General features: G+C 43.9%; 3 protein-coding genes across 7 annotated transcripts; 1 reads left to right on the top strand and 2 right to left on the bottom strand.

Moving 5' to 3' along the window:
• Positions 1–706: 706 nt before the first annotated feature.
• On the bottom strand, positions 707–4,340 carry c13h19orf54 (chromosome 13 C19orf54 homolog). 4 transcript variants are annotated; one of them, XM_034603527.1, is made up of 7 exons: positions 3,985–4,340; positions 3,568–3,768; positions 2,846–2,914; positions 2,607–2,731; positions 2,150–2,279; positions 1,806–1,876; positions 707–1,111 (listed from the first exon to the last, which is right to left on the bottom strand). In XM_034603527.1, exons 2-7 carry the CDS (start codon positions 3,753–3,755, stop codon positions 777–779), a joined length of 918 nt encoding a protein of 305 aa, XP_034459418.1. In that variant the 5' UTR covers positions 3,756–3,768; positions 3,985–4,340; the 3' UTR covers positions 707–776. The 4 variants fall into 4 exon arrangements, with proteins under 4 accessions (XP_034459418.1, XP_034459415.1, XP_034459417.1 ...); XM_034603524.1 differs by having other exon boundaries at positions 3,981–4,340; XM_034603526.1 differs by having other exon boundaries at positions 3,568–3,803; positions 3,985–4,339.
• Positions 4,341–4,610: 270 nt separating this feature from the next.
• Positions 4,611–6,798, bottom strand: LOC117772418. 2 transcript variants are annotated; one of them, XM_034603528.1, is made up of 3 exons: positions 6,630–6,798; positions 6,019–6,181; positions 4,611–5,362 (listed from the first exon to the last, which is right to left on the bottom strand). In XM_034603528.1, exons 2-3 carry the CDS (start codon positions 6,179–6,181, stop codon positions 4,623–4,625), a joined length of 903 nt encoding a protein of 300 aa, XP_034459419.1. In that variant the 5' UTR covers positions 6,630–6,798; the 3' UTR covers positions 4,611–4,622. The 2 variants fall into 2 exon arrangements, with proteins under 2 accessions (XP_034459419.1, XP_034459420.1); XM_034603529.1 differs by lacking the exon at positions 6,630–6,798 and adding an exon at positions 6,294–6,381.
• Positions 6,799–7,463: 665 nt separating this feature from the next.
• LOC117772415 (ribonucleoside-diphosphate reductase large subunit) lies at positions 7,464–11,849 on the top strand. Its single transcript, XM_034603523.1, has 4 exons — positions 7,464–7,663; positions 8,815–10,796; positions 10,999–11,187; positions 11,336–11,849. Exons 1-4 carry the CDS (start codon positions 7,645–7,647, stop codon positions 11,525–11,527), a joined length of 2,382 nt encoding a protein of 793 aa, XP_034459414.1. The 5' UTR covers positions 7,464–7,644; the 3' UTR covers positions 11,528–11,849.
• Positions 11,850–12,189: the final 340 nt, after the last annotated feature.

A 12,189-nucleotide genomic window follows, 5' to 3' on the forward strand; every position in this document is an offset into this window, starting at 1 on the left:
TAATTGTGATTAAAATACTCATATTTTGTCCATTTGCATTGTCATAATTTCACATTTTAATTTGGGAGGTCTACTTGAACAGCTTTACATGCTGTCATGTTCAAAACACACGTTATTTATCTCATATCGGTCAGCTACATTCTTTTGTAACTAGTGAACCACTTAGAGCATGTGTCAGACACGGCTTCTCCACACACCACTGTGAGCTTTGCATTGTGTAATTAATATATAATGTCATGTGCTATTCAGGTCAATAAATAACAGACACCTCATGTTTACACCACAGGCACTTCATACGGAGATCATGATCAGATTTTTTTGCTGAACATTAATGAGGTAACACGGAGTTAATGTGTTCTTTAGGACAAACAGCATTTCGAGAGCCTCTCATTCATCTTTATATTACTTATAATTTACCCACATTTTCCACTGAGGCCTTATATGAAGAGAAATCTCCCTGAGGTTTTTTAAAAATAGTATTTTACTCTAAATGTTCTCATAGCACCCATCACTAGTAGACGCAACAACCATGCTGCATCAGTATTGTGCCAAATACAGTATATTTACAGTGTGAAACTCAGCTTTAAAGAATTTTTCACAGCCCTGTAAATTTACTGTAGGTTCAGTCATATTGCATCAGGAAATATATTTTCACCCATCTGACACTTGGTCAAATTTCACTCCTCTGCTATATGCTCACCCACTGTGATGCCTCTCAGCTTCTCATTATTACTTTGAATTGTTCCCTGCATGTTCTCAATTGCAGCAAACACTTATTACTGCTCCTGTGTCCTCGTGTGCAGCAGCACCGCCTGTCCAGCCAGCCCAGCCTCCACGTCTCCGCTGGGAACCACATACCGGCTCCCGTCACTGGCTCTGTGAGGGTCCATCGTCCTCAGCTGCTCGTTGCTCTGAGCTACGCTGTCCAGGCTCCACAGCTGGTAGTGCAGGCTTTTACCCTGCTTAGCCAGGACGTAAACCTCTCTGAGCCCCGTGCTGCGGACGGGACAAGGGGAACTGGTGTCGCTGGGCAGGTGAAGCCAGGGAAGACTGGGATCAGGCTGGGCGCCACTACTGCTCACACTCCCCTGATCCAACCCGAGGAGAACTCCTGGAAAGAAAAGATTCAGTAACTGTCTGCGACATAGAGCCCTGAGGTGAAGATTAACAGTTAATCCAAGTTTACATCTGTAAATCTGACATATTCTCAGGATATTCAGTCTCATTAATGTGTTTAAAATAAATCTGACCTAAGTCACCATGGAAACGTATCCCTCCAGAGGCGGTCACAATCAATCTGCCTGACAGTTTCCAGTAGATGTGCAGTAAAATTAATTTCACATAATGACATATGATGAATCTAATTAAATTGGTTAAAAATCCAAGGTCACATCTTTTTCCATTAAAGTATCTGCACAGTATTTCAGTCAGTGTATGTTCTTTTAAATATATAAATAAATTACAATTTCTATTCTCTGTCACCAAATACCTATTAAAATATACCAATTATCTTGTCTTCCTATGAAACAAATTACTTGGATCCAATTTAATACATCTGAGTTGTTCAAATGTATGTTGCATCTTATACGGTGTCACCTATGAGTTAATTTTCAGCAGCAATAATAACACAAATATACTTCAAATCACTCAAAGTGGAATCTGAACCTACAATGTCATAAATTACAAATAGTGCGCAGGAACTTGGATCAGCTCCAAACCAGCTTCATCATACAATAGTAAGCCTTGTTTTTCTGAACCACCTTTACAAAGCTTCCCTCTGGTGAATGAGCGATATCCAGTCTTACCTGAGGCGACGGCCCAGTGCGCCCTGTGGCCACTGCGCTGGCATGGCTCGTGGTTGTAGTCCTCATCGTATCTGTACTTACTGTCAAAGAATTTGACAGTGTAATCGGTTCTCATATAACTGACAGCACAGCCTGGTTGATACTAGCTTTTTGAAGCCGATACACATCAGTATTTGGGAGAGCACAAGAGACTTCTTGCTCTGCACGCTGCACTTTTTCTCACTGTCTTGCTAATCCATAACCTTGTAGAAAAATGCTGAGGCCGACACTTAGCAGCCAATTTGAGTCAATTGTTTGTGCCTCAGCAGTAAAAAGACTTGTGGTTTCTCTTGGGTTCAGGATACGGGAGGAGAACGGGCTGTCTCCCCCACAGATGTGTGATGACAGCTGCAGCATTGTCACCACTCAAACCTCCAGACAGCAGCTCGGCCTTACAGCTGCAAACCTCTTCTGCCAGGAGGGCCATGTTGTTGGCTGCCAAAACAAAAACCTTAATGAGAACATTAAAAAAACCAAACAGCTGAAAACTCAACACAGAGTGACAGTTAAATATGTGAATCAGTGAATCACCAAGAAAACAACCCTAACCCTTCACATTCTAAATAACATCCTGCATCCTGCCCTTTCAGCTAAATGCCATATTTGCTCTTCTAGTGACGCCTAGTGATGTATTTAGCCTTTGATTCAGGGCTTTGTCAAGCGATCCATGACAGGAACACACCCCTCTTTACTCTTGTTTCACACTCTCATTTTGTTTAAACAAACTGGACCAAAAAAACACTTTACACATTTTCTTGTTACCTGAAAACATTTCACCCTGCGCTGTGTATCCTCTGCTCAGTGCCGTCTGAACCACGGCCTCCATGTCGACACTCAGTCGCGGCTGCCGGAGGTGAGCAGCCATCCACAAAGCCACCAGACCACACCTGAAAGGTAAATGGTTGAAGTCACACCTGGTTTAATATGTCACTATAATATATACACACCAAAGCATTCAGGTCAAACTAAGAACATAATGGTCTGATTGTACTCTGACTCACTGAGGACCATCCTGGATGAGAGAAGGCACATATGTGTTCACCAGGATCCACTGCAGGTCCTTCCTAAAACTGAAGCCAAGATCATCATGTAACATAAACAAACACTTTTCCATTAGAACGACTGTGTCGTCATACTTTCCAAAGTCAAACAGCTTATTTAGAACAAATGTTCAGTCTGTTAGAGTCTAGTTCAACAGCACAAATATAAATATTTTTTGTGTTGTTCATGTTTACTTTATGGTGGCTGCGTGCTTCAACACATCTACTAGTCTTATGTAAGAAAGTGGGATGGACAAAATATTAGGAAACACTTTTCAATTTGTTTTCATCAGCGTCTGTCTGTTATTTGGCAGGCTAACGCAAAAACCAATCACCGTGACACTTGGTGGAAGGATGTGATATGAGTCAATGAGATGGATCCAGGAATTTTCTCCTTAACATTGCGAGAGAGGGCCTTTTTCGACACTTTGGTTTATTTCTCACAGAATTTATAGAAAAGAAGATAACTTATTATAAATTAAGGAGTAAAATGCTGGAAGGGTGAATCAAGTCCAGGGCCGGTTACTGGACTCAGGGAGGAAAGTGTTATTCATTCGTCTTTGCTCAGATAAACTTGTATCAGTTTATGTGATGTTGAACCAGATTCCAGACAATGAGACCAGAGTTATCAGATGTTCAGGTTAAATGTGATATTTGCAGTGTTTCCTCCCAGTGACTCTCACCTGCTGTCCCTCTGGCTGAGCAGTGAGCAGGCCTCGGTGTGGTCTCCCTCCACTGGTCTCCTGCTGCTGGCTATGGTCTGATACAGCTTCTTCTTACTATCTGCTGGGGCTGGAGGAGGAGGAGGAGGAGCAGGTGGAGGTGGTGGAGGAAGAGGAGGAGGAGGTGACAGGGAGCACTCCACTGACATGTCCGTACTGGTGCTTCCAAATGAAGCCACGTATGAAGGAGGGAATAACTTTGCAAGAAGCAGGAAGTGGCAGCAGCTGTTAAAAACCCTCCATACAGACTCAAGCTAACTCTGACAGGTCAGCTAACAGCTCTGTTGCTAACAACAAACTGCTGAAGTTCTTCCTAAACAAATAAAACGTCTCCTGTAAAACTGATCGATCAGTGATTCACTTTTAATATTCACCTACTTCTGCTCATCAAACCACCGCAGTTACTCAGGGAACAGCCCGGTGTTTAGTCTCTTTGTGTCTGAGCAGCTTCTACCTCCTGGTTCTGTCCATGTTAGTCCCACTTCTTCGTCTTCATTACCGGAGGAAAACACGCTCATACCGCCCCCTACTGTATCTTCTGATTTTAGACCATAAAGAAGTGTCTTGTTTGGCTTTCCCACATTGTACCATTCCATTTATATTTGTAAAGAATGTTCTATATATGTTCAATTTTTTTATAATAATCCAATAAAACACCCAAACTCCCCCTAGTACATCTTCTGATTTTAGACCACAAAGAAGTGTCTTGTTTGGCTTTCCCACATTGTACCATTCCATTTATATTCATGTATATTTATATATAGGAATGTTCTATATATGTTCAATGTTTCAACGATAATCCAATAAAACACCAAGACGCCCCCTAGTACATTTTCTCTTCCTCCCATTTTCCACCACTCCCCTCATTCATTCTGTAAAGACTCAAACCCTCCAGCACAAGAGTAAATATTTCTCACACGCAATAAAGCTTCTGATCAGCATTACACTGCCCCCTCACCCACCTTCAGCCTGCCGTCATTAACAAACACCACGAGAACTCAGTGTTATTTATTCAGTCATTTGTTTATTTTTTTTAATAAGATGATAACAACTGACTCCCCCCGGCTCAGGTGACCTCTGCTTGGTACCGGTGTCCCTGTGCTACAATTTCTATCAACATATTCCAGGTGAGATGAACCTGTGATGTCTTTTAGCATTGCATGCTTCCTTTGTATGTGTACTGACAGATTTTTTTTGTAAAGAACAATGGAGCAGTGAGGACACTTCACTGATTTCAAATTTGCCACACGAAAACATGTCAGCTCTATTGTTTCAGAGCGTGCAGCAGTATCAGCAGCACTGACTTCGTCCCTGGGTGATAAATCCAACTCAGAGGCCTTTAGGGGTGAGGCTGAGGGTGGTGGAGAAGACTGTGGTGAAACAGAAGGGGACAGGAGCGAAGCTTTGGGAGAAAGTGTGTAACAGTGGTCTTCATTTGTGATTGAATCCTCTGGGGCAGATAGGGCAGAGTGAGGCTCCGAGTCAGGTTTTGAAGATGTGCATCCTGGAGCGTGTGCGGACTTCTCTTGGGAAGCACAGGGGGTGAAGACCAATGATGATGAAGGTGCAGATTGGCTGACGTCAGCTGACTGAGAGGAGATTGTTTCACATGGCGGTGGCACTTTATCACATGGTCTCTGACATCCAGTCACGTGTGACGTGATATCTCTTTTGCGCACGATTGTTTTTGCGCAGTTTGGACAGTGGTAATGACCCGCGTCTCTGCACGACAAGTTGCATCTGCAAATGATAGTGTCTGCAGAGAAAGAGTATTCCAACATAAATGTGTGACTTTACACATCAAAAACACAAACATATACTTTTTAGAGCAAACATACACACTACAAATATGAATTTTCTCAACTCCAACAATGCTTACCAGTTTACCAAGTAAAATTAAAGTTTCAGGGTATAGAATTTGGTGAGATCTAGTGGTGAAGTTGCATGTTGCAGCTGAATGCCCCTCACCTCACCCTCCCCTTCAAAACATCAAGGAGAACCTGTGGCAGCCTTCAGTTGTCATAAAAACTCAAAAGGTCTCTAGTTTGTCCAATTTGGGCTACTGTAAAAAACATGGCGGCGTCCATAGAGAGGACCCGCTCCTGATGTAAATATATACAATATATACAATTTGTAAAATTTAGATGAAAAACATTAGTAAAAACCTCACTAGGATTACTTTATATTCAATTTCTGCCAATTGATCCCTTTCACCTAAATCTTACACACTGGACCTTTAAATTACAAAAAAGCCTCGCTCCTGAAAAAAAACTTGCCAAAGGGAATCTACTGACCCCATATTTCAGATTGTTGCCCTAAAATCCAGAGTAAATGCAAACGGACAGAGTAGTGCTACTCAACATAACACATGTGCAAGTGTCATTTTACAGCAGACGCTTCTCATCAACCCACCTTGGAGATGCACTGCATTCTGTACGTGGGCCCCCAGGTGTCTCCGTAATGTCTCTCCCTGTGTGGTGCTGAACTTGGGGCACAGAGGACAACCAAACTGTGCCCAGCTGTGGAGGGAGGTGCTCTGCAACTGTCCTCCACCCTTGATTATAGACGGGTGCATCTGGAAAACAGTTCAAGTCATTGTAGATTATTTTAAACTGAAATTTAAACAGTAACACACACGTTCTACATCATGAGCTGGTTCTCCTGACAGGAACTGAGTCAGGTCCTACAATGGTTAGTGGTGGTGGAGATCAGGATAAACCACAGGGGGCTGCTGGGCGAAGGCCATGTTGTCATCCTCTGCTGCCACAGCGAGCTCATGTAACGGAATTTAAACATTTTGTTGTCAACATTAAACTGGTTTAACTAGATATTTTTAAGAAGTGATTACAGATACATGCCTGTAACTAGGACACTGACATGGTAACATCAGCGGACTGGTTGGACTCACTGGGCAATTTTAGTGTGTCCATATCACACCCTAAGTTAGATATATATAACATATAATCAAAGCCAAACAAAGTTCCTAAGACTTTATTAAATATTCTTCAGACTCTGCATCTCACCGCTTGTGTTCTCTTGTGTTTTTCCGCCTTTCTTCCTCTGTCCCGATGTCCGCAAGTCCAACCTGCAGACAAGATGGCGGACCTCCGTCCTCCACCAGCACATGCGCAGTAGATATCAGTGAACTCGCGCAAAAGACATGTCCGCGTTTGGCAGGAAATAACACGATCCTATCGGAAGTTGGTCTTTTGTATTTTTATTTTTTTTTAAATTGAAAATACTTGTTACAAATACAAACCTTTAACCAAATATGACGTATTAAAGTTGACATCAGTGTTGATACAGTAGTGAAACACAAAGAGCATAAACAAGTCCAGTAACGAAAGAAGTACATTGAGGAAATTCAGCAAATATCTTTAGTTCATTCTTCCATCCGTTGATATTGGGCTTGAATTTTAAATATTTACATCTGTGAATAAAGTGCTTACATAATACAGTCAGCTTATTTATTAAAACATACCCTCTGCAATTTACATTATGTTTTCTCTCATTTATAGTTTATTTTTAATGAGCCAACATAAAGTAGATTATTTTATGTACTATTGAAATCAAATTTAGTTATAAACAATATATCTTAAACAACACTATATAACTATATAAAAACATAGGGGTATTACATGAAAATACACAGAAATATAAGTACACAGTCATTTCTAAATCGCTTGGCATTAATAACAAAAGAAGAAAATGACCTACTTTTCTGTCCCGCCAGATTCAAAGACAGGAAACGGAAGCTGGCATCTTAAACTATTCTGATTGGTCCTCACACAGGAAGGGCCCGCGGTTTCTCGCTGCTGATTGGCCAAAGCAGCGTGCGAACCTCCACCGTCACCGCTGTCGTTTTCCGTACAAAAGCGACGTTAGCGGGAGTTTCAGGAGCAGTTCGCAGGTTCCACACAGAGTCTGAGTGGACGTCACCTCCAGCCGAGCACCGTGACACCGACCACAGGCTGAACGCGCTGCCGGAGAAGCTGCAGTTTTCCCAGGGGAGACGAGTAGAGACCACGCCGTATCAAGATGCACGTCATTAAGCGAGGTGAGTCGCTGAGGGTGGATGTTGTGGAGCCGGAGGGAAACAGGCCTCTGTTAGCTCCACTGCTAACTGTGTGTTCAATGTGACGTACAGAGATCAGATCAGGTTTTACATCAAACTGCACAAACTGAGAGTCTGTGTGGGAGTCAGCTGATCCGCGTACACGTGGACATGAACACAGTACGATGTGATATCTCAGTCCACCTGCTCCAGTTTATTTAAATGATTGTTTAGGGACTCAGCCATGTTTAGCCTTTGTCACGGTTGGCGCCAAAAACTTAAGTTATAAGCTTCAGTGTCTCTGTGGATCTCAGTGAGGTGATGGCGGAATAACATTAGTTCCTCTATCGATCCGACGCTTTATTTACCTCCTGATTGTAAAATAACAGCACGTTTATAAAGGCAGGCCTGTAAATGAGGTGGGTCTTTATTTCTCATCCCCTCCTATTTATTTAATCAGTGTAATTGATCGTATTCTACTTATTATGCCTCAGGTGGATCCTCTCCTGATTGTCCCGTTGAAGTCACTGCATCGCGGTGTTAATGCAAATTCAACTCTCCATGTGACAGTTTCATATCTTAAACCGTGAAGTGTTCAAATAGTCGTAAATATTTCATTTCATAAAAGGGGTTTTATTGTGAAACATTTGCATTTGTACCAAATGCACAATTAAATTAATCACATTTGCAATCACGTGATAAATGTGGTCCATCCTGTTTGACAGAATCACTGGATTTGATTATGAGTCATAGAAGTTTGTCAGACAGTTTTATTGTTACTGGAGATGATCCAATATTTTTTTTTCCTCTTCCGGTACAATTCTCATACCTGTATTTTGCATGTCTGATACCAGTGCATTTAATAAACAAGGAAAACAATTTGATAAAGTGTATTAACAGCTGTACATGGATAAATTGCTGACATTTGAGTTCTGGCTAACGCTACACAACCGGAAATAATTTTTTCACTGTTGTACAAACTGTACTTGCAAGTTTTGGAGCTGCAAAGAATTTTTTTTCTTTCCGGTTTTATCTTGTTCCGATCAGTACGTAGATTTGTTTACTCATTGATGCCAAACCTGGCATTTCCTGATATTGAACATCTCTAAAAACATCAGTCGGGATTTTTATGGTTGTTTTGGTTTGTTTTTCAGATGGACGCCAAGAGCGCATCATGTTCGATAAAATCACCTCTCGTATCCAGAAGCTCTGCTACGGACTGAACTCTGAGTTCGTGGACCCGACTCAGATCACGATGAAGGTGATCCAGGGTCTGTACAGTGGCGTCACCACCGTGGAGCTCGACACTCTGGCTGCGGAGATCGCCGCCACACTCACAACCAAACACCCAGACTACGCCATCCTCGCCGCACGGATCGCCGTCTCCAACCTGCACAAGGAGACGAAGAAAGTGTTCAGTGAGGTGATGGAGGACCTGTACAGCTACGTCAACCCTCTGAATAGACTCCACTCCCCTATGATCTCCAAGGAGACCCTCGACATCGTTCTCGACAACAAAGACCGCCTCAACTCGGCCATCATTTTCGACAGAGATTTCTCCTACAACTTCTTTGGCTTCAAGACTCTGGAGCGCTCCTACCTGCTGAAGATCAACGGCAAAGTGTCCGAGCGGCCGCAGCACATGCTCATGAGAGTGTCTGTTGGCATCCACAAAACAGATATCGATGCCGCCATCGAGACCTACAACCTGCTCTCAGAGAAGTGGTTCACCCACGCGTCTCCTACACTGTTCAACGCAGGAACCAACAGGCCTCAGCTGTCCAGCTGCTTCCTGCTCACCATGAAGGACGACAGCATCGAGGGCATCTATGACACGCTGAAGCAGTGTGCCCTCATCTCCAAGTCAGCGGGAGGAATCGGCGTGGCAGTCAGCTGCATCAGATCAACGGGGAGCTACATCGCTGGCACCAACGGCAATTCAAACGGGCTGGTCCCCATGCTGAGAGTGTACAACAACACAGCACGTTATGTCGACCAGGGCGGCAACAAGCGACCCGGCGCCTTCGCCATGTACCTGGAGCCTTGGCACTTTGACGTGTTTGACTTCCTAGAGCTGAAGAAGAACACGGGGAAGGAGGAGCAAAGAGCCAGAGATCTTTTCTACGGCTTGTGGATCCCCGACTTGTTCATGAAGAGAGTGGAGAGCAACCAGGACTGGTCTCTGATGTGTCCCAGCGAGTCCCCCGGGCTGGACGAGTGCTGGGGGGAGGAGTTTGAGAAGCTCTACACCCAATATGAGAAGGAGGGTCGGGTCAAGCGTGTTGTGAAGGCTCAGCAGGTGTGGCACGCCATCATCGAGTCCCAGACGGAGTCGGGTACACCGTACATGCTGTACAAAGACGCCTGCAACAAGAAGAGCAACCAGCAGAATCTGGGCACCATCAAATGCAGCAACCTCTGCACCGAAATCGTCGAATACTCCAGTGGCGATGAGGTCGCTGTCTGTAATCTGGCCTCAATCGCTCTCAACATGTACGTCACCCCCGAGCGGACTTTTGACTTCAAGAAACTGGAGTCTGTGACCAAAGTTATCGTGAAGAACCTGAACAAGATCATAGAGATTAACTTCTACCCAGTGCCTGAGGCTGATCAGTCCAACAAGCGCCACAGGCCGATCGGAATCGGCGTCCAGGGCTTGGCCGACGCCTTCATCCTGATGCGTTACCCCTTTGAAAGCCCAGAGGCTCAGCTGCTGAACATCCAGATCTTTGAGACCATCTACTACGCCGCCCTGGAGGCGAGCTGCGAGCTGGCCGCCGAGTTGGGCCCCTACGACACGTACGAAGGCTCCCCTGTCAGCAAGGGCATCCTCCAGTACGACATGTGGGAGAAGACGCCCACCGACCTGTGTGACTGGAAGCTGCTGAAGGAGAAGATCGCCAAGCACGGCGTGAGGAACAGCCTGCTGCTGGCCCCGATGCCCACGGCCTCCACCGCCCAGATCCTGGGCAACAACGAGTCCATCGAGGCCTACACCAGCAACATCTACACCCGCAGGGTCCTGTCCGGAGAGTTTCAGATCGTCAACCCTCATCTGCTCAAAGACCTGACGGAGAGAGGGCTGTGGAGCGAGGAGATGAAAAACCAGCTGATCGGTCACAACGGATCCATTCAGGTAATAAATCAAAGTCGCCTCTTCAAGAGGCTGAGTTAATCATTTTGTTATGGCTACATTTGTCAGATTCATACTAAAGTAAACACCACAAAATAAACATTGGTAGATTAATCTATTAAGAAGATGAGCATCATGATTACTTTTTTTTACTGACCAATGATGTGACTGAACACTAAAATCTGATGTGTTTTTTTGTCAACAGGAAATTAATGAGATTCCAGATGATCTGAAGCAGCTTTATAAAACCGTGTGGGAGATCTCCCAGAAGACGGTACTGAAGATGGCTGCCGACCGCGGCGCCTACATCGACCAGAGCCAGTCCATGAACATCCACATCGCTGAGCCAAACTACGGCAAACTGACCAGCATGCACTTCTTCGGCTGGAAACAAGTGAGTGACATCTGCAGGACAAATCAGAAAAGGGGGACAAAAGAGCAACAACCCTTCAGACTTTAGTTTTAGTTTGTCGTGGAAATATAATAAATTGTTGAAAAACCAAGGTGCAGCACGTTAACCTGTGTCCTCCCTCTCTCCACAGGGTCTGAAGACAGGGATGTACTACCTGAGGACGAAGCCCGCCGCCAACCCCATCCAGTTCACCCTGAACAAGGAGAAGCTGAACGAGGCTCAGCCGGCCAAAGTCTCGGAGAAGGAGCTCAAAGAGCGAAACACGGCAGCCATGGTTTGTTCTCTGGAGAACAAAGACGATTGCCTCATGTGTGGATCCTAAACGTTTCCTCTCTCCACTCGTTTCTCTCCGTATCTGCTGAAACGCCCTGTGTTCGCCTGCTCTGACTTGATGCTGAATCTTTTGGGTGATGAACGGGATGTTTGTTTCGGTGCTTCACTCACAAAGATTCACAAATAAACAAAGCATTTTTTAATGAATCCTTCTCTGGTTCACTGTGGGAGCTTGTTTAAATGTATAGAATGAATTTAATGACGTGTCTCGTTTACTCACGGATGTCAATGGAAAACTACAAGTACTTAACGCAAACTTTATTTTATGTTGGAAATCAAATAACTTTGTAATAAAAATTTTAAGCTTCATATGCAAGATGTTTCATTGTTTGTGCACTAGGGAAACTAAACTTTATTCAAAATGCAGGTTCTCAGGCTGATCTTAATTTCACCCACCAATTGTTTGTGCTTTCACATGAACTAAAAGTAAGAGTCTGTCAAAACACTCAATGGAGATGTGAACAGTCTGAAACTGCTGTAATCAAGACCAAGTGGCAAATATCGTAGATTTTACCAATTCTATAAGAGGCGATTAGTCATGTGCTCTTGGTTTGATATTAAAAAAATTCTTCCAGTGCAAAATTCAGTAAACTCTTTAGTTTGACTGTTTGACATTTACAATTTATTCTTGAAATGCAATTCTCTAATTTT

This window comes from Hippoglossus hippoglossus, chromosome 13 (assembly GCF_009819705.1).
Source record: "Hippoglossus hippoglossus isolate fHipHip1 chromosome 13, fHipHip1.pri, whole genome shotgun sequence".
NCBI lineage: Eukaryota > Metazoa > Chordata > Actinopteri > Pleuronectiformes > Pleuronectidae > Hippoglossus > Hippoglossus hippoglossus.

Excerpts from the sequence above, each read along its gene's own strand:
- LOC117772415 (XM_034603523.1), top strand. Across the intron at positions 10,797-10,998 it reads GTCACAACGGATCCATTCAG|GAAATTAATGAGATTCCAGA; the intron begins GTAATAAATCAA and ends TTTTGTCAACAG. Across the intron at positions 11,188-11,335 it reads ACTTCTTCGGCTGGAAACAA|GGTCTGAAGACAGGGATGTA; the intron begins GTGAGTGACATC and ends CTCTCTCCACAG.
- LOC117772418 (XM_034603528.1), bottom strand. The coding sequence starts at position 6,181 with ATGCACCCGTCTATAATCAAGGGTGGAGGACAGTTGCAGAGCACCTCC. Across the intron at positions 5,363-6,018 it reads GAATGCAGTGCATCTCCAAG|ACACTATCATTTGCAGATGC; the intron begins GTGGGTTGATGA and ends CTTTCTCTGCAG.
- c13h19orf54 (XM_034603524.1), bottom strand. Across the intron at positions 2,915-3,567 it reads CTCAGCCAGAGGGACAGCAG|TTTTAGGAAGGACCTGCAGT; the intron begins GTGAGAGTCACT and ends TCTTGGCTTCAG. Across the intron at positions 1,112-1,805 it reads GCACTGGGCCGTCGCCTCAG|GAGTTCTCCTCGGGTTGGAT; the intron begins GTAAGACTGGAT and ends TTTTCTTTCCAG.